Source organism: Cariama cristata, unplaced genomic scaffold (genome assembly GCF_000690535.1).
Source record: "Cariama cristata isolate BGI_N322 unplaced genomic scaffold, ASM69053v1 scaffold15362, whole genome shotgun sequence".
Classification (NCBI taxonomy): Eukaryota; Metazoa; Chordata; class Aves; order Cariamiformes; family Cariamidae; genus Cariama; species Cariama cristata.
In genome coordinates, this window is record NW_009602268.1 from 52,874 (window position 1) to 73,394 (window position 20,521).

General features: G+C 36.5%; 1 protein-coding gene across 1 annotated transcript; it reads right to left on the reverse strand.

Moving 5' to 3' along the window:
- Positions 1-543: 543 nt before the first annotated feature.
- Positions 544-20,131, reverse strand: AP4E1 (adaptor-related protein complex 4, epsilon 1 subunit; the record flags this gene model as incomplete). The annotated part of the gene is made up of 18 exons (XM_009694700.1): positions 544-968; positions 1,439-1,596; positions 2,434-2,618; positions 3,164-3,739; positions 4,522-4,777; positions 5,930-6,065; positions 8,884-8,998; positions 9,772-10,074; positions 10,816-10,934; positions 11,063-11,175; positions 12,562-12,701; positions 12,987-13,096; positions 13,186-13,308; positions 15,390-15,463; positions 16,083-16,249; positions 16,794-16,953; positions 18,506-18,627; positions 20,058-20,131. Coding segments are annotated over 18 exons (3,092 nt in total), but the record flags the coding sequence as incomplete, so codon positions are not given.
- Positions 20,132-20,521: the final 390 nt, after the last annotated feature.

Genomic DNA, 20,521 nt, shown 5'->3' on the forward strand with positions numbered 1-20,521 from the left:
TCATCTCAGTCTTGATCCACATGGAACTTGCCTTTAGACATGCACAAATATTCAGTGACTGCCACAGATCCCTGACGAAAGGGAACATGACTGAAACATGAGGCAGGAAGAACTGCAGACAGGAACTAACCTGAAGGGCCTTAGATCATCCCCAGGAAGTGCTTCCATACAATTTCACAGGCCTGCCTCCTATGAACAACCTATTTAGATGTTACCACTTAAATGGTAAATATCAAAGATCATGGAAAGTGTGTTGCACACTAAAATCTTTTAACTATTTTCAAAACATGCGTTTGTTGCTACATAAATTACTTTATACAACCACCAATATAGGTCTTGTTGCCAGCAGTGCTTAAAAATAGCTTTAGAAAAGTTATCAAAATAAAATTAGATGATCCTGATAACTGATCAAGTCTGACCTCATAATGAAGATATGTCTTCTTTAAAATCATATTTAAGTAGTTTCTATGAGGAATAATTGTTGGCATCTATAAAAGCTGCATAATAAAAATAAATCCTTTCAGTCATTTACAACAAAATTAAGAAATATACATTTCACTTAAGCAGGTAACAACACTTTAATGGATTACTTGTTAGTCACTGTACAGTCCTGAGCATATTTTTGCAGGCGTAATTTAGGTCATCATTCTTCCCTAAGTCCACATAGCATATGCCAGCTGGAAGATAACTTTTAATACTTCCAAGAAGCAGTATCTTAATTTAGCTTTGGTAATTATCTGTGCAACTGTATATATCTTTGATTTGCTTTTCACACACCAAATAGATTAAGGCAGGCACTTATTGTTATTAGGATTCCTCCATCACCTTCTGACACTGATAAAGCAAACCATCTGGAAGAGCAGAACAAGGTGATCTGAACCACAAAGCCAGCACCCCTGAGTGAGTACGACAGTGCAGCAGACAGGGCACAGATGGAAGTAGCTGGCATGCCAGTATTCCCTCATTACCTTAAAACAGAAACCATAGAAAGAATGAAGTAACAATTAACAAGTAATTATAGCTACAGTATAGCTCACAACAACTGTATCTTTCTCTCAAACTCCATTTCTGCTGTTCTCTTCTACTCTTATCCCTACTCCTCTAACATGTCACCAAAAATCATGTCTTCTGCATGCAATCCCATATTCATATTCATCATACAGCTTCATTCCCCTTTTTTTTGTCCTGTCCAGAACTCTTCACAGTGCAACAGTTTGCTCCCTTGTAAAATTTACTGTTTGCTGTACATTTGTGCCTTTACATCAGTTTTCACATACACCCCTCAGTAAGGCAAATAAAGTCCATACAACAAAGCTCCTGTGTTTACTATGCTCCTCAACATTCCCTGCCTTAAACTGTAAGATACCTGCTTCCATGCACTTCTTTTCCTAGGACAAATTAGAGGTTGTAAGCAACCTTACAGTATACTTTCACTCACCTATAATGTCAACTATATGGAGTTTCAGCTTCTGTTGCAGTTTATTCAGAGCTGCTGAAAGGGAATCTTGAGAAGATGACATTTTTATATTCTGTTTCACATCATTGGAAAGGGACAACCACAGCTTCCCAAAGTCTTCTGTAGTCATTTCCATTGGCCTAAAAATAAGTTCACGACATATCTCAGCAAAATAAGATACATTATTCAGAATATATTTGGTCTCTCAAAAAATCGTATCTTGAAGCAACTGTACAATAGAGCAAGCAATAAGTAAATACAGGTTAGTTTAAACAAACCCCCTCCTCTTCCCAGCTTAACATTTAAAAAATTTTCTATTCCTTGCTTTAGATTTCTAAATTTAAAAAAAAATACATTATTCAATGTAAATGGAAGATCAAAGTGAACGGCATCGAGATATTTGCCCATTGAAAGAGACAAAACAGGTGCAATGAAAGGTAGACTTTATTACTCAAAACAAGGTGGATTTCACTATAAAACAGAAAGTCTACTGGAAAAAGAACACTTGCTTTTTCTACTCCTAAAATAAATGCAGTGTTCAAAAATGAAAAGAATGAGCTTTCTTCTTCCTCTGCAAAACTTGTCAGCCTTTTCATATAATGCATGGGTCTCTGAATGCAAATCACTTATTTCAGTTTGACACGTTTATATTATGCCGTATTTTAAAACAGCACACCTTTCTGTTCACTTAGTTCTGTTAGCCTCCTCAAAAACGCATGCTGCAGTTCAAGACTATTCTAACCTGCAGCTACTGTCTATATTCTCACTGGATTTGTACTTCTTCCTGTAACTTTGCCCCTTTTTTGTAAGTGTATAAATAACCATTTACTATCTTCAACAGTCATCTCAATTAGATTCATATTGGCTGCTTAAGATGAAGTCTTATATTTTCATAATCAATATTCAAATCATCCCGCCCTTGTCCAATAATTATTTGAGTACCCACATTTTTAAAAAATGCAACTTATTTTATTTACCTGATGAAGTCCATCAATGATAAAGTTATTGAAAATTCAAGGCAAGTTTCCATCTCTGACTGGTAATTAACAGAGCCAGAAAGAATTCCCTGTGTACAGATTTTGTCCATCCACACACATTTCTGGCAACGTGCCACACTTTGAGCTTCAATTACAGGAAACTGGTAGGTGGGACTCTCCAAAATCTATATAAGTTTTTAAAAGGAATATAAGTCATGCTGTCAAGTTGTGTAAGTGGCTAAGATACAGCTATAAAACTGTGTAAGTGCCTTTTATTTCAATTGATTTTTCTTGGACTATTTGGCAAGTGAACAGAGCTACCGTTTCTAGGCTCTCATCGAGGATAAGTCAATCATTAACATCTACAGTTCAGTCCCAAAATAAACTAATATACAAGAGCAAGCAACATTGCAACATACCCCAAGCTATATGCTAAAAGCAAGAAAAATCATACATATTTGTTATATGGAGGCAAGCAGTAGGAAACAAAATCAAGCTGAATTAAAAAAGTGAGATGCTAACTTTTACACTAAATGACACTAAGTTTGGCATTGAGACTTCTTTCACTACCCTTTAGGATATGTCTAATAACCATACCACAGGTTTTAAAGAAAAGCTTGGGGGAAAAGGCATGACTACTACATTAAACCAAATACTGCACACTTAAATGCAAGCAAAAAGCAAGAAGTTCCAAGTGAATTTGAAATATAATTGAAATAAAGTTTCTTACCTGAAAATGTTCTGCTTCTTCAAACACTAAGTTCACGGCATTAAGTGCAGAAGTGGTTTTATTTGAAACAAAAACAGAAAGCAACAGAGAGTCATCTGTCCACACCTTACACAAATACAGAACTAAGACATCACTCTGACAAAGTTCCACTATTTCAGAGTGAGCGAGCTCTTCCAGCTCTTCTGGTAAGGAAGGGACCAATGGTGTTTTACTGGCACTTTCACACTGAGCACTTCGAGAAGGCTGAAAAATTTCAATATTACTATCAGCAAACAAAGACGACTGTGACAGCCTACTGTCTGAAAGTCTGTCATCCAGCCCAGATTTTTTGAGGGACTGAGGTGTTTCAAATGCTAAATTATCTTCTATAATATCGGACGAACAGAGGGAGACTTTCCTTAACCTTGTGTGTGTGTTTCCCTCACAGTCTTCCGTGTGAATAGGTACTGTATCAAGTGAAGGACCAAGATCTGAAGCAGCACTACTTTGAAAGTCTGATGCCTCCTCACTACTTTGAGTTTCATTTATTTTTGATTTTCTTTTGAAATTCTGAGTAGCTGTGTCTGCTTTTCCCATCTGAAAAGTAAATGGAAAAAAAAAAATGGGTGGGGAAGTTTCTAGTACCCAGTTGTGTTACCGTTAACACCATGAAACAGAATGAGCAATGACAAATAATGACCAAGGAATCAATTCAGATGACAAATACAAATAGATTCCAAACATTTTAATGGATCCAGTAACAGGCCTTTGTTGTATTTCTTACAGGGTATTGGATTACCCTATAATGTAAGAATGATTCTAGGTTCTCTAAAACATAAACTAAAAGCTGCTATTAAAAAGCAAGCACAGGTAAACATTTTCTGGTTAAACCACTGATAAATACCAAGATTTGAGCTGGTTAATACGATAATGCCAGTCTTAAAAAGATTACCTAACAGTGAATTCTTTAATGTTCTGCTATTATCATGCATAAATAAAAAATGGTCTTGACATAGGTTGTCAAACTCTAGCCTTACTGCCAAATGAATGCCAACAGCTCTGTAAAGTTGGGTCAAGGAACAATTGTTAGGGAAAACAGACTAAAACTTGAAGTGCAAAACGTAAACAGAGGGAAGTTCTAGTTACTGAATCAGATCTGCTCCAGAGGTTGCTTCATCAAGTAATATCCAACCCGTTTCAGGTTCTTAACAAATTATCAGATTACAAAAGTAATTTTCAATACTTCTTCAATGACTCGTGTTTTTTTGCCTCATTTTACTACAACACTATTTTGATCTCCATTTTCATATAAATATCTGTAATTCTAAATAAGGCAATATATAAACTTTAAACTGGTAAGACTCAAAAGAACCACTTACCAGACTGACACCAGCATTTGATCCTAGCCCAACAAACAAAGTTGATGCTAACTGCTGTTTCTCTTTGTCCTCCTCAGAGAGGCTGGCAACCTGACCAGACCACAATGCAGGAGGATCATCCAACTGTCCTGCTAATAAGCTGCCACAAGAAACAGTTTGTGGCTCATTTTCTTTCCCTCCTTTGTTTTCTTTCTTTGGAAGATAGCCTTCTTTTCCCCATAGCTTGCGTACTCCCTCAAGTTTCAGAGTATTTGTCCTAAAAAGGCATACAAAACAAACCAGGATCAACCATATGAATATCACGTTCTTAAAAACATGCCAACACTCTACTTCATACACCATTCACAACTTCAGTACTTTGATATACACAGTGAGCAGTGGAATATAAATGAACACTTTTGCATCTGCATGAGGTTCTATGTTAGCAATGTCATTCATTACTTCTAAAACACCCCACAAATGCAAAACTTGGACTAGGCTATATAGTCCTAAGTATAGACCTATACTAAGTCAGCATTAGACACCTGTAGCCAGTAGTAGACTGCATTTGCCAACTCCATCCAGAGTTTCAGATTAAGTTTATAATGCATTTGAATAATTTTTAAAAAGTGAATACAAGGAACATGGTATCTATCTTTCTCCCCAGGAGAAAGATTCTGGGAATCTCTAAGTATATTCTATTGCTGATAGTTCTATTGCCGATTCCTTAAAAAATAATTTAAGTTAATGTAAGAGACTGAAAATTAGAAGACAACTAGAAAGTATTTTTACTTCTTATGAAAAGTGTTCATGCATTCAGACACCCTGAACTCTAGCAGAAGTTAATTCAACAGATTCAGGTTAAATGCTGCAAGTCCTACACCTAAAAGCCTCAATCAAATTTTCTTACACAAACTGGTTAAAGAATCTGAAAAAGCTTCCAAGGTTTCCTGCATACCAATTTACCAGAGTATAAATGAAATTATTAATTTGTATGAAACTATGAATACAGAATTTATTTGTAGTGTTCAAAAACTTAAGGAGTATCTTAAAAGTGAGGCTAAGATTCACAGTGTATCTAAAAAAGATTCCTTAAAAGGTATATTATTGTAAGCCCATAAAAAGTAAGCATAGCCTGTAAGAAAAAGCAGCCAGAGAAAAAAATATGTAAAATCAAGTAATCCTGTCCCAGTTTTACTGCATTAACTATCACTTAATTTGTAGTTCGTGAAGAAAGCAGAAAAACAGTCTTAACTGCATTACCTTTTTTCCTACTTATTTCAAAGAAGGTGCCATCTGAATTTCTTCTTACACAATAGAGTTTTCCAAGTTCAACATTTTAGCTCCATGTAATGAAGAAGCAAAGATACACGATACTGACAAGAACAGAAGCTTAAATGTACTTAATTTCAAACACAAATGAACTCACTCTTTATGCCCTGTCTCAGCACTGTTACCAGACGTATCAGAACCAAAAGATAAACCAGTGGGGGACTGTCTGCCGGTGATGCCAGAGGAAGACACACTTGAAGCAAATGACAATCCATAAGGTTCAAAATTCAGAGCTGCAAGACAGACAGAATCTTAAAATTATAACGAGGTACAAAAAGGTAAGAAAGAAATCTGTTTTCTGAAAATAGATATACTGTATTACTGCACTTTTCAGGCTTCCCGTTCAGGATAGGATCCTCATTAAAAATGGATGTTTCTGTTCTCCAATAAGTTTTTTAGACACACAGAGGATTTATCTAAAACATGTATTCATTTGGCATTTGGTTTGAAATACTGAAATTAAACAGAAATAGTGACTTTACAGCATATCACTAAAACATCTGCTGATACTTAGTACTTGTAGACAAAAGTACTGTATTGGACCTAAATAAGTGAGCTTTTCCATTTTTTCATAAGCCTAAATAACATTTTGAGTCCACAGCATTGTGTTCATATATCACTGTCTGCTTTGCAAATGTACTCGACACCTTGGGTGATAAATCACTTTTACTAAGACTTGCAAATCAGGATTCAGAACCAGCCATCTTAGCTATGCTTTACGAATCAAAACGTAGTTTGAATAGCTTCTAAAAACTGTTTTGGACTATAACAGAAATAGTCATTGTTACGTACGAAGCAGAGCGCAGACTCTCCTTTGCAGCCCTGGAACTATCAAGGGGTACAGTCCCTCTCCCTCATCTCCACCCCAGCCTTACGCTTTCTTCTTCCCAGCAAAGTGAAGCAGCAGGGCAAAGCTGTTGGGCATCTGGGATGAGAGAAGTCTCCCAATAAAGGAGGAGGCAGTGCCAAGAAGTGTCCTGTCCCATAAAGAAGCAAGAAGGAACAGAGATCCAAGGGCTTTTGTGATAAAAAGCATCCACATAAAGATATTCAAACTCTACCAACCCATAAATTAAGTTATCTATAAAGAAAGAATTTCAATAAACTCAGTGGACTCCCCTTCTAGAATATTTGTGAATATTCTACCTTGCCTATACCTTACCTCCTAGAATATTTACGAACGAGTGGAAGATGCAAATCAGTACTTATAATCATAGAATCATAGAATGGTTTGGGTCGGAAGGGACCTTAAAGATCATCTAGTTCCAACTCCTCTGCCATGGACAGGGACACCTTCCACCAGACCAGGTTGCTCAAAGCCCCATCCAACCTGGCCTTGAACACTCCCAGGGATGGGGCATCAACAGCTTCTCTGGGCAACCTGTGCCAGTGCCTCACCATCTTCACCGTGAGGAATTTCTTCCTTACATCTAATCTAAATCTTCCCTCTTCCAATTTCAAGCCATTGCCCCTTGTCCTATCACTCCCTGACAGCGTAAAAAGTCCCTCCCCAGCTTTCTTGTAGGCCTCCTTTAGGTACTGGAAGGCTGCTCTAAGGTCTCCCTGGAGCCTTCTCTTCTCCAGGCTGAACAACCCCAACCCTCTCAGCTTGTCTTCCCAGGAGAGGTGCTCCAGCCCTCAGATCATCTTCATGGCCCTCCTCTGGACTCGCTCCAACAGGTCCATGTCCCTCTTGTGCTGGGGTCCCCAGAGCTGAAGGCAGTACTGCAGGTGGTGTCTCACAAGAGCAGAGCAGAGGGGGAGAATCCCCTCCCTCAACCTGCTGGTCACGCTGCTTTGGATGCAGCCCAGGGTACGGTTGGCTTTCTGGGCTGCCAGTGCACATTGCTGGGTCATGTTGAGCTTCTGGTCAACCAACGCCCCCAAGTCCTTTTCCTCAGGGCTGCTCTCAATGCATTCTCCACCCAGCCTGTATTTGTGCTTGGGATTGATGAGAAAAAACAGCAATTCGTAATGTAGTTCCTACAATGACTTCCCTACAAAACTGTAAGAACACTGCAAACAGCAAAGTGCTAAACGGATGGTCTTCAGCATTAAAGACCACTAATTTCGTCCTCAACACCTCAGTATGAAGCAGTATTATGAGTTCAATCTGATATACAGTAGGGGTTTACATGCATGGAAAAAACAACATAGAATATTCAGTTTCGACATATTTGACTTTGTCCAACATTTTTCCACTAAAATTTTGAATTTTCTAGCAGGCTTAAAGTGGAGGCTGCAGATGTAATGCTCTTAATTTATAATTATCTCAGAAGAGTGTTAAATTCTGCCAAGCTACACATGCAAGCAAATCGACAATACTATTTATTGTATCCATTAACCTGCACAGTCAAAATAATCTTTTAAAAATAATAACTTAATTGTAGAGAATGCAGTGTACAAGACTCATTTTTCTAATTCCTCAACAGTAAAGTAATCCTGAGGAATATTTTAGAAAAGCTTTGCAACCTCAAAGTGAATCATTCAGAAGTGTCTAAAAGAAATCCTTATGTGACTGGCTATAATAAAGTAAACTAGTACTTCTACGGCAAAAAAGTAAAAATAAAAAAATGTACTATAGGTAAAGTTTTGAGGTATTTTTAAATAAATAAATAAAAGCACATTGTGCTGTCTTATTTCTACCCACACTAGGTAAGAAATGTAAGATTTGTGTCATAAAATAAGTTCACAATGGTTATTATTGCAAACTGTAATTCCACAGTCAAGACTCAGTGCTCAGTATAGTAAAGTCAGGAACCCTCTGGTTTCACTTTAATAATCCCCATGAATTTCAAATCCTATAGACCAGCAGAGATTATAGTAAAACATTCTCATCTGCAGAACAGCAACCTCTGATAAATGAACAGTTATATATACACCAGCTAGACAGAAGTGGAACTCAAAGCTGAACATAGCTAAGTCTATAGACAAGAGATGTATTAATATTAACATTACTGAAGAAAGAATATTAACTGTACACTTAGCTGGTAAATTACCTGGTAAGTATTAACAAACAATCTATTTATTAAATGCAGTAAACTAAGTCACCTTTTTCTTGGGAAAGTTTCTCCTCTTGTCTCTGGTGATGAGGCTTATACGGTGCTGCACCACGACCCAGTCCCTCAGCCACAAACCCATCCAGAAAAGATAACGAAGCATCTACCTACACAGAATTAAGAAAAGTGAGAAAGCAATGAAAATATTATCTATATATAAACCTGATGTCACCAGAAGAATATTGTGTCTTATCAGCAAACCAGGATCTTCTGCCTCAGAGCGCCTGTATCTACCAGTAAAGCTGCTGTATTAACAGAAATTGTTAAGCACGCATGTTGAAACAGACTTTAAGCTAGAGATTCATAACTTAAATTAACTCCTCTGCTATTGATTTTTTTTTGTCTCAACAAGAAAAAAAAGGAAAAAAGAAAAAAAGCAAAATGGAGTCTTCCCAAAATGGTTAATCCTACCATTATATGAAAATATTGAATTCAAAAAGTCCCCCTCAAAAACACCAGCAATATCAATACTAATTCCCATCATTTATTATGGACATTTCAGTGTCAAGATCAGTAGTTTCTAAATAGGAGGCAAATCTTTTGAATTAAAAAGCAGAGTACCGTACCACTAAAGCAGGCCTAACTTGTCTTTAAAAAGACAACAAAAAAATTAATTTGTCTATGAGATCCTAATTTTGTTAAAAGCTACTCCAGCTTACTAACCAAACACCATGGTTCTTTATTTTTCACTATAGAACATTATGATTCATCACATATGCCTGAAAAAGTATGTTTCTGAAAACTCACTTTAAGCAGACTGAAGACTGGCACGAGTCAGAACTGTAAAATATCATTCATTCTGAGAAGACTTTTTTACCAAAATATTCAATCCCCTGAACTACAAGAGGTTGATGAAGAACACACATTGCAGCTGTCTTACCACCATGTCATTGCAACTAGCATCAAATGGAAGCAACTTTTTCATCAGTGCTTTGTCTTCACACAAATGCTTCAATTCAAAGGCATATTGTCTCATGCAGGTATCTAGAGAGTTGCTGAATTCTTGGATTAGTCTGTCAACTGTTCTTGAACAGGAGGTATGTGATGCTATCTTGGTGACTGCAGCCATTATCCAAACTTTAGTTTCAGAAGTAGCAAAAGTCTTCTTTAGTAGGCTGTGCAGCTTTGTCAAAATAACTTCTGGATCAACATCTGCAACAAGGCTGGAATATTCCCCCAACACCTATTCACAAAGAATAGACAAAATACGCACTTAGTCACACAGAGCAGTGCTCTCAGTTTTTAAATTAGAACGTAGTACTAAATAATAACACAATAAAATCCACCTCATGTTCCAGAAACTATTCTTAAACATGTTCTAAAGTATTTCTTTACTATCTTGTGTTTTAAATGTCAAAGGTTCGAAACGATCTTTGTGTTTATCTCAGCAGACTCCAACTTTCAGCTTCTTAAAAAAAAAAAAAAAAATCAAATAGCTGTCTTGAAAAGAAAGCTAAACATAGCAATTAGATCCTGACAAAACATGATTTGCTCATACTGCAGCCTCTTCCTTGGGTGAAAGCTGAAGCTTACTCAGGTACCAGACAATACTAGCATAGCCAGCACTTGGCCAGTCACCTGCAAGGCTAAAAAGGCATTTCACAACCACATCTGCCCTAATTCTGATGAAGGCAGAAAGGCTCTCAGCATGCAGTCAGATTCCTGTGGCTACTAAGCCATTCCAATAGTCACCTGCCTTAAAGGTAGCCAGTCAGCTTTTCCACAAACTATGACAAGCTAAGTAGTCCTCAGGCACCGAAAGAGGTCACTAAAAATAGATTTCAGCATATTATCTTGACTTCAAATAAAAACAGAATGTTCGTGACTAAAAAGAAAACAGTTAAAAATATTTATTAAAAACATCACCACCTTTGACAGTTTCCTCATATCTGTGTATTTAATTTTGACCATGTGTCTACCTTACCCAACTCATAACTTGAAGGAATTTTTGTGGATACAGTGCATCCTCCTCTTCAAGTAATGCTAAATAAGACTGTACTGCATATATCCGTAGCTGGTCATCATCTTTTCCATCATCAAATCCTAGACAGAAAACAATACATACTTTGCCTGAAACAGAAGTAGCACCTCCCATCAAATATTTTTAAGAAAAAAAGCCAGATGATCAAGGAACACGACTAATTCTTCAGAGCATTTGGGGAGTTACCCACCTTCAGCCAACAACCTCAGAAAGTTGTTTGGGATATCAGGATGCACGACATCACCTCCAACTGAAAAAACAGCATTCATTGTTTGGATGAACCACTCATTGTCAGGGGCATACGTGTCCAGATGTTAAGGAATGAAGTGCTAAGGCATAACTTTTTCTTTCTTTTTTAGTGCATTTCCTAAGGAAACAAATTTTCCACAAATAAGTTACCCATCTTGCTCTCCCCATGAAGTTGGGCGCCTGATGGTCCAATATCAGCTCAACCTAACTGAAGAAGAAATAGTCCTGTACCTTTTATAAAGTGTTTCCTGTAAACTTCATGAAAACTGGCGGTCAGGTAGAGAAGTCTTAAGTTACTGCCGTGTTGAAACAGCCTGCGCATTAACTTAATAGCTATCCGTTATGTGCAATTTGCTGGCTTGTCAATCAATGCATCTTAAGTTGTGCATGAATAAATGTTAGAGTGAAAAATACGAGTTTAAGTAGACTTCACACAGTAGGAACAGACATGTTTACACAACCATTTAGCTCTGGAAACCTGTCTCGTTGTATTTTAAGTTCACACTTGTTCCATGCTGTCTTTCCAGCATAATCTTTTGAGTTTGTTTACCCAGTACCACTTGATCAATGACAGACTAGCTGTTCTTTTCAGCAGTGTTTTGCTGTTGATTTCCTGAAAAACAATAAATATTTTGAAGTATTCTACGAAAGCAACATTGGCGTTTTTTATGTATTTAAAATTTGATCAGCCTTTGCTAACTCTGGAAGTTAGCTTCTGCCTTCCCTCAAATAAATCCTGAAAATGCACACTTAATTGAATGGAAATTTTCAACAGTACAGAAACACTAATATTATTGTCTTATTTCTGCACACCACATGACAACACAGCTTTTTTTTTGTACACTACCCTCTGTGTCAAGCAGTATACAAACAGGATGGAAAGGTAGGTCTCTTATAAAGAGCTTACAACTCAAATTATCAGACAAGAATACATACAGAAAATCAGGCAATGGCAAGACTAACAGCAATGTCCACCATATGCCAAATCCCTAATCATAATTTCCATCTTTTTGGCACAGTTAAAGAATCTTTTCTTTATTTCTATGAAATTCTTAAAATCCATACAACAATGAAGAATTCTCCAATAGGAAGATCACTCCCACAATTACAGAACAGCACTTAATATAGCACTGAAGCACCTCTGTCCACGCAGTGGTGTAAGACTTCAAAGTTTTACTTTAAAAACACAACGTTTTAATGCTAAACTCCAAAGCTAAAAGAAAAGTATTTTGAGCGCCAGTACTTTCTCTCAGTGAAATACAAGAAACACTGTGGTCATTTTTGTATGTATTTTCTTTTGCATTTTTTTTTGCACTTGAAAGAGTGGAAAGCACAGCTGTAACACTTCCTATTTCAAAAGATGATGAAAGATGCTTTGAAAGGTACAAATGCTACATTTGCCTGAGTTCTGACTCCAAAATTTCAGAATTAAAAGGATATTTCTCAGCTAGTTCCGCTATTTTGCCAGCTAAGTTGATGACAGCGTATTCTTCTTTGCTTTCTTTTAAGTAGTCAAGCATCTTCTGAACTATGACAATTACATTCTGTCCATTTGTAATTCTATAGAGAAGCTCTAAAGTCTGAAAGAGAAAGCAAAAAATACATGTAATTGGCGCTGGTGACTCAAAAAAGGAAGCAGGCAAACAGAAACACTTTAGTATGATGCCAAATTGAGCAACTGTCTTTATTTGGCAAGTCTTAAATGAAATACACTGCTTATCTACGCAGCTCATACATTAATACGGTTTGTAACTGCTCTCTCACAATAACCAAGACATAATATGCCTTTTACACTACGTGTTTTAGAAAAACTATCACCCATCTTAAAAATTAACTTAATTTTTGATGTTTAAAAATTCACTGACCTCCCTTTTAATAATGGGATCTGGATGGTCCAGACATTCAATTATTGTCATCTGGTGCTGAAGTGCCAGATTAGGATCCTGCTGGATAACATAGGTCAGAGCCTTTAAACCTAGAATATAAGTGATTGGAAGTGATATAAAAGAATGTGTACTGCTATGACCAAATTTAAAACATCTTAACGAAACCAGGTATCCTTACCTAAGTATTTCAAATTAATTTTGGGTGACAAAACAAATTTTCCAATGCATTTGGCAGCCTTTTCAAGTAGTTCAGACTTGGGATAAATTGTATAAATTGTTTGGACACATTCAAACAAGATGGCTGTGGGGGGAGGAAGAAAAGACATGTAATTAATGTGTATGAAATACATCTATAATGCAAAAAATTTTAACAAGCAAACAAGATCCTTGACTGTACCAAGGAATTGCAATGCTGTCCCACTCCCACTGAATCTAACTGCAGAGTACCTACTGACATAAGTAAAAACAGCATATACATATCTTTTATTAGCCTTTGCCATTGTGCATACAACTTTCTGCCCTTAAAGTTCTTCCAACCATGAAGTCTCCTATAGTTGCTCAATGGACTGGACCGGGACAGTCTTTAGAAAGCCAAAGCCAATGGGCAATTATAAAGGATCTGAGATAAAATTTTTTTCAATAATTCATATGATTTCTTAGCTACTACCAACAGCCAAAATCATCCCAAGAACACTCTTAAAAACAAAACAAAACCAACTTCGTATAGTTTGAGAAAAAGACAGAAGTAAACTGAACAACACACCAAAAGTAATTAACCCTTTATAGCAGCAATTTGGACAAAAATTCAGACCAAGTTACTCTCCCCAAGTTAACTGGCATTTAAAATCATGATGTAATTGTCAGTTGTTCTTGTAATTCAGTCTCTAACTGAATTGTCCAATAGACAACCATTTACTCTTCTTAAGCATTACAAAACTAAATCCGAGAAAGACTAGCATATTAGCAACTCGACTGACTACAAGAAGCAAGAAACATGCAGTAACCAAGGACTTCGTGTAAGAAAGAGTAAGCACTCAGAATTACATTTTTCTTTTGTCTGGGATCATAAACTAATGTTTTATAAAAAGCTTATCATACGTGAACAAAAGCTACGTACCTAAATTCTATGTCCTTGTATAAATCATAATAAACTGCCCACTTAGGCCGCTTAAGTGCTTAAAACAAATTTAATGTTTAACTCTTAGCAATTCCAATTGCAAATTGTCTGTATTACAAGGTAACACACCTCACAATGTCTTGTATGTTATTGCCTAAAAGAATAGAAGCAATACACTGAATACACTAAGCATCTGACAGATGCTTCTGCATTTGTTATTTACTAAAAGAGAATACTTCCCCAAAGGCTCCCTTTTTAGTGGAAGTGAAGCTTACACAATGCCTTACAAAATATGCATCAAGTAGACATTAGACATCTACAGCTTTGGGCCATGTTCCTTCCCAGCCGCCGCCCCAGTGTTGTTTTAAAAAAGTCCCAATTTTCTTTCCATTCCATTAGCACAGGTATTTCGGCTTTACTTTAAAAATAAAATAACAGGAGTGTTTAGGGGTTTTTTTTGATAGTGAAACAGGTCTTAATGTAGGGTTCTAGAATATCAGATCTGGGCGTTTGGGGAGGTATTAAGACCTGGGGAGGGGAAGGTAAATAAAAATCCAAATAAATTGCTCAACTTTTTATTATAAAAAATTTGACAGTGTAATTATTGCTTTTGCTTTGTTCTAGCAACAAATACAGCTTTCTCTACTGAGAAGATAATGAAATTAACATAGCCGCCTACCACATTCTAGAAATTTTAAATTGAGATGTGTGCCAAGAACATCTTTTCACAGGCACCACTATCACTGAACTCTGGAGGTGTAATTTTTATTAACTGTGGCTAGAGGAAAAGCCCTACACAGCTGTAAAGAACAGATGCAGACACTCTTGCAAACTTTTTATTGCCTTTTTCAGGGCAGTGAAAAGAAGACCTAAGCATTTCTAATAAACAGAGCTGTATCACTAGGATTTTTCTTTTACCATTTATTTCAACTTAAGCAATGTTCAATAAGAGCTTTCGTGAAGAAGCTGACTTTCTGTATTTAAGGGCAAGGACAACGCAAACATAGGATAGAGGCTTTTGAGTCAAATGAATTCCCAGTAAATAAAAATGTTTTACTTCAATGATAAAAAAGCTGCACTGCACTGTACAGCAATGTATCGCTTGTTTTACAATTTACTAGTTGGACACTTAAGAATACAGTTGTTGTTTATTAAGAATATAATCAGATTTTTCAAAAGTACTGCATAAGTATTTTAGCATGATCAACTACTGATATTTTCAATCTTTCCAAATACTGATAATTACATAAAATAACCTCACTCACCGTATGTAATATTATGATTTATCTCTGCTCTTCTTAAAGACTCATCTAGAACATCATACATCAATTCACTTGTCCTGTTTAACAAGAAAACAAATTTTTAAAATTATATTTGCAACACTAACAAGCACATAGTCTTATTTTGCCAAACAGCTTAAACACTAGTATTGAAATTTGTAACAAATTATTCACATCCACAGATTCACATTAACATGGGAGAGCTCTGTAACATGTTTCTAAATGGCATCTAACAAGATGTTTGCAGCTTTCAGAAGAAACATTTACCATATCACCAGAATAAAAACACTTCCCTCCCTGCTTGTATAAAAAAAAAAAAACAACAGGAAAAGGATCACAGACAACTAGGTCCTCAAAAAATGACCGCACTTTTTAATATACCTTTACTCTGGATTTTCACACAGTTGTTTGGTAGCCTAGTAACAGAAGTCTCAGCAAAAATAAATTTCAAGCATATTCCACAATAATCAATTGTTTAGCCAATCCAGAAGCTAAGAAACTAATTTTGCAGTTTAAAAAGTATCCGCTTACTGTACTGGTTAATAACAAAACTGTAAGAAGTTCAACACCAAAATCCTCTTACAAAAAAAACAGAACAGAAAGCTGTCTATGAGGCACAGGTCATGACTATATTCTTTGTACCTTCAAAATATTAATTACAGAGAAAGACCTGGTTACCTTGGATCATCTTTTCCTAACAGCCCCAATATTCTTAAAAGCTGAATTTGTAACCATGGTGCTGGCACACTGTGATAGTTGAAGTCAATAGGGAGCTTTCCTCCCACTACCTGCTTTAGGATGGTTACAAAACTCCCAGTCAAGTCCTTGTATCCAGATGAGTTTTCCTACATAATGAAAAAGAAATACAATTCAAATACTTTGATACAGCACCTCAAACATAAAAATAATCCACAACTTGAGTAAGATCAAAATACCTACACTGATGGTTTCATTTCTTCAAATCAAACTTCTGCTCTCATTTCCCAACACCTGTAAGCTCTTCACTTTAAACCTATGCTATTTTCTCACACATTTGCAAAGGGAATAAATGTAACTTGAAAGCAACATTAAAAAAAAAAAAAAAAAAAATTTACAAGCAAATTTCAGCAAACCCTTTATCACACTGTAGAAGTTAGATCCTCTAGCTAAGAATGCCAATGGTGCTGAGCATTCGGATCATGCAAGAGCTGGATCTGTCAAGCTAAATGAAGAGCTAGCACAAACAAAAATAACAGATATCCATGATCACACAAATTAACTTTTCTAATGATTACAAGCTTTTTCTGCAAAACTTCTGTACACTACACTGTGTATTTAAAATAAAATATATATACACACATATATAAAAATAGCTCCCGAGTTCAATTGTGCTCCTAATTCTTTGCCCACCTTAATCATTTGAAGATAAATATGCAAAGAAGCAGCCATAACTCCAGCATCCCTGTCACATAAGGCTTTCCGGAACTTAGCATGAATATGTTGAACTTGGTTAGGAGCAATGAGATAGAATTTATATAAAGCTTGAACAGCTTTTCTTCGGATAATTTCCCTGAAAATAAATTAGATTTACACAAAACAAAATAAAGATGCTTGTGTATTTTAAGTACTTGACTTAATAAAACAACTGGCACTTTTTATTTCTACAGCAATGTGAAATTACATGGCCAGACATCAGAACATCATGATTTGGAGAAAGATGAAAACCCATGTTTTACATTTTTGATAACAAATGACTTTGCAAATATCATCTAAGTGTGGAAATGACAGATCAAACTTTAAAGTGTAGTAAGGTGTGATGTCTGGAAAGCTGCCCGGCAGAAAAAGACCTGGGGGTGTTGGTCGACAGCTGGCTGAACATGAGCCAGCAGTGTGCCTAGGTGGCCAAAAAGGCCAACAGCATCCTGGCCTGTATCAGAAATAGCGTGGCCAGCAGGACTAGGGAAGTGATCATCCCTTTGCACTCTGCGCTGGTGAGGCCGCACCTCAAATACTGTGTTCAGTTTCAGCCCCTCACTACAAGAAGGATATTGAGGTGCTGGAGCGTGGCCAGAGAAGAGCAACAAAGCTGGTGAAGGGCCTGGAGAACAAGTCTTATGAGGAGCGGCTGAGGGAGCTGGGATTGTTTAGTCTGATGAAAAGGAGGCTGAGGGGAGACCTTATGACCCTCTACAACTACCCTGAAAGGAGGTTGTAGCAAGGTGGGGATTGGTCTCTTCTCCCCAGTAACTAGCGATAGGACAAGAGGAAACGGTCTCAAGTTGTGCCAGGGGAGGTTCAGGCTGGATATTAGGAAGAACTTCTTCACTGTAAGAGTGGACTCACCATCCCTGGAGGTGTTCAAAAAACATTTTAGATGTGGCACTTCGAGACATGGTTTAGTGGGTTTAGCGAGCACGGTGGCATTGGGTATACAGTTGGACTTGATGATCTTTGAGGTCTCTTCCAACCATAATGGTTCTATGAGTCTATGATTCTACATCAGATTGACAATTCAAAAGAATGGCTACTAAATAAACAATGAAATTGGCTACTGCTCATCAGTTGCGGACACATGTGCAGCTCCAAAAAATACCTATCTAGAAGTTACTGAGTCAGTCTATTCTGCAGTTCCTCTTGTAATCAACACAACACTTATAATGTTATCCTCTGTATATGGGATATTATAAATCAAGAATCAAACAATTCAAGTGTACTGATACCTGCAGACAGGCTTTTATCAACGAAGTTTCTACAAAGAGTTTTATTTAAAGAAAAGTATCAGTGAAGTACTTAAAGGATCCTAATCTGTTTCCCCACTTACCACTCCACTACAAACACTTCTTCATCCACATATTTGTTAAAAGGACTCCAGTAGATAAATTCAGTTACATTTACCTATCAAAACTGGTTATGAAAATATTAATATGTATCCAATACTCAGTCAAGACTGCAAATAAATGAGACAAGAATCCAAGAGGAAAACTAGAAGAGGAACAATTTCTGAAGGCAATGTTTAGAGAGATCCAACCCAGAGAAAAAACATCAGTTTACTGAAACTACCTACAAAATTAAGTCATTCAACCATACAAGGCCACTTGAAATTTGGGCAAGTGAATACGTACTTAGAATGCTGGAGCTTGTCTTCTATTAGGGGAAGAACAGCTGGAATCATCTCCCGTGGAAAGATCTGGCTGACAATGGTTAATGCCATGCACACTTCTACTAGATTAGTGCTCTGTAAATCCTGTTACAATCATGGAAATAAGACAGTAATTTTTTATTTAGACTTTTAAATTCTGCACTGACATACCCCAAATCTTTCACAAACAGGCTGGATCTAGCCCACCTACACAGCCCACCTACAGCAAGTATCCTGCTGCCAGCCATCCTGCTGTCTGCTCGTGTTTGAGAAGTGTCAGCTCTCACTGAGCTAATCGGGTTCTTTTCTTCTCATATAGGAAGAAGGAACAAGCAGCTACTCACACTCCTGTTATGGAACTACATTCATATTTTAAACATATGTGAAATTAACACAGAGCTACAATCAATGTTTGTTTACTGAAATAGTTTGATGACTGCAAAACTATGCCGAGTACCCAGTTGGATCAGTGGGATGAGTCACTTCTCACAGAATTCAACAGTATTCTCTCCAGTGCCTTTGTTCTAGCCCAAAGAATTTAAAAAAAAAAGAAAAAAAAGAGAAAGCTCAATAATACTGACAATTACATATTTGTACACTAAAATAAGACATTACCTACTCCCTAAGAAGTGAATGCAAATTACACATAACATTCTACAAAAGAAAGAATAAAAATTCACAGCCTGTCCCAAATACAATTAAAAATAGTAGATATAGCTCACTGTAACCTTAAACTAAAAAAAGATGGATGAATTCATGAAATACAGACTAGAAGTATTTTTCAACACAAATGAAACATGCAACACTTCCAACTGACATCATTATTTGTTCTGGCCATTTGTCCCAGATAGGTTTTAGTCCTCATTTTGGTTTAGTTCTTTGTGGACTCTCACTTTTCACTTTTTTCTATATCCTTACTGCTTTCAAGTCAGATTTTTAAAGATTATAAAACCATTTTCAATCACAACAACAAAATAAGCATTACTTTCATCTATAATTTACATGACACCGGCCTACTAGAATATAAAAGTAATCATTATGCAGAAAGAGTTATAATAAGTCACAATTGCTCTATGTAAGAGGCAGTAATACAGAAGATGACACCTATGAAATATTATTAGGTAACAGATTTTCAGTGTCACTCCAAAGCATATTTCCATTTTCTATGAAAAGAGCTCAAAGAAGCCAACAGATACTTGCTGTCAGCTAAAAGCAAAAGTTTAAACTGAAATATGAATGCATGGCTCCTCCTGGAGTTGAGAATGTATATAATTGGTACATTTTATAAAGGCATATTTATGGTATATCTCCTTTGAAAAAAACTTAAAATATGCCTTCAACAGCAGGAAGGAATGCCAAGATTAAATTAAAAAGCCAGGGAAAGCTATTTCAAATTTTCATTGCTAACCAAAGAAACAGCAACTTTAAGAGAGCAAGATAGAACTAATGAATATGTAGCTTAAATGTCATGTGACACAAAACAGGAAAAATTGGTCCAAGTTTAGTTTACCTCCAGACCTCCAAAAACACTGTACCTTCACAACTGTGTTCACAAGCAGAAGTAGCAGTTCATGATTTTCATGTAGAAATAAAGAAACTGCCAAGTAACCTACAAAAGAAAACAGCCTCCATTACTACTTTCAAGCAATAAGTAACTTCAAGATAGAAAACTTAAAACTGTCTGTAATACAAGAAGAATTAACTCAAACAATTACAAAACCCAACAAACCATCCCACTGTTGGATGACAGTTGCTCGTGTTTTAAATATCAAGACTTTCTCTTATTTCCAGGTAAACCAGTTATATTTAAGTTGCAGCAAAGCTCAACAAATAACAGTTAAGAATTCGTAAGCTGTGAGAAATAAGAGACATTACAATACTGCTATAGGTGAAGAGCAGCCAACCAAGAGCACCATGACAAATCACTTCCTGGAAAACTAGTATCTTCTCTGGACGGGGAAAATCATATTACTTCTAGACTACACAACACAAATGTATT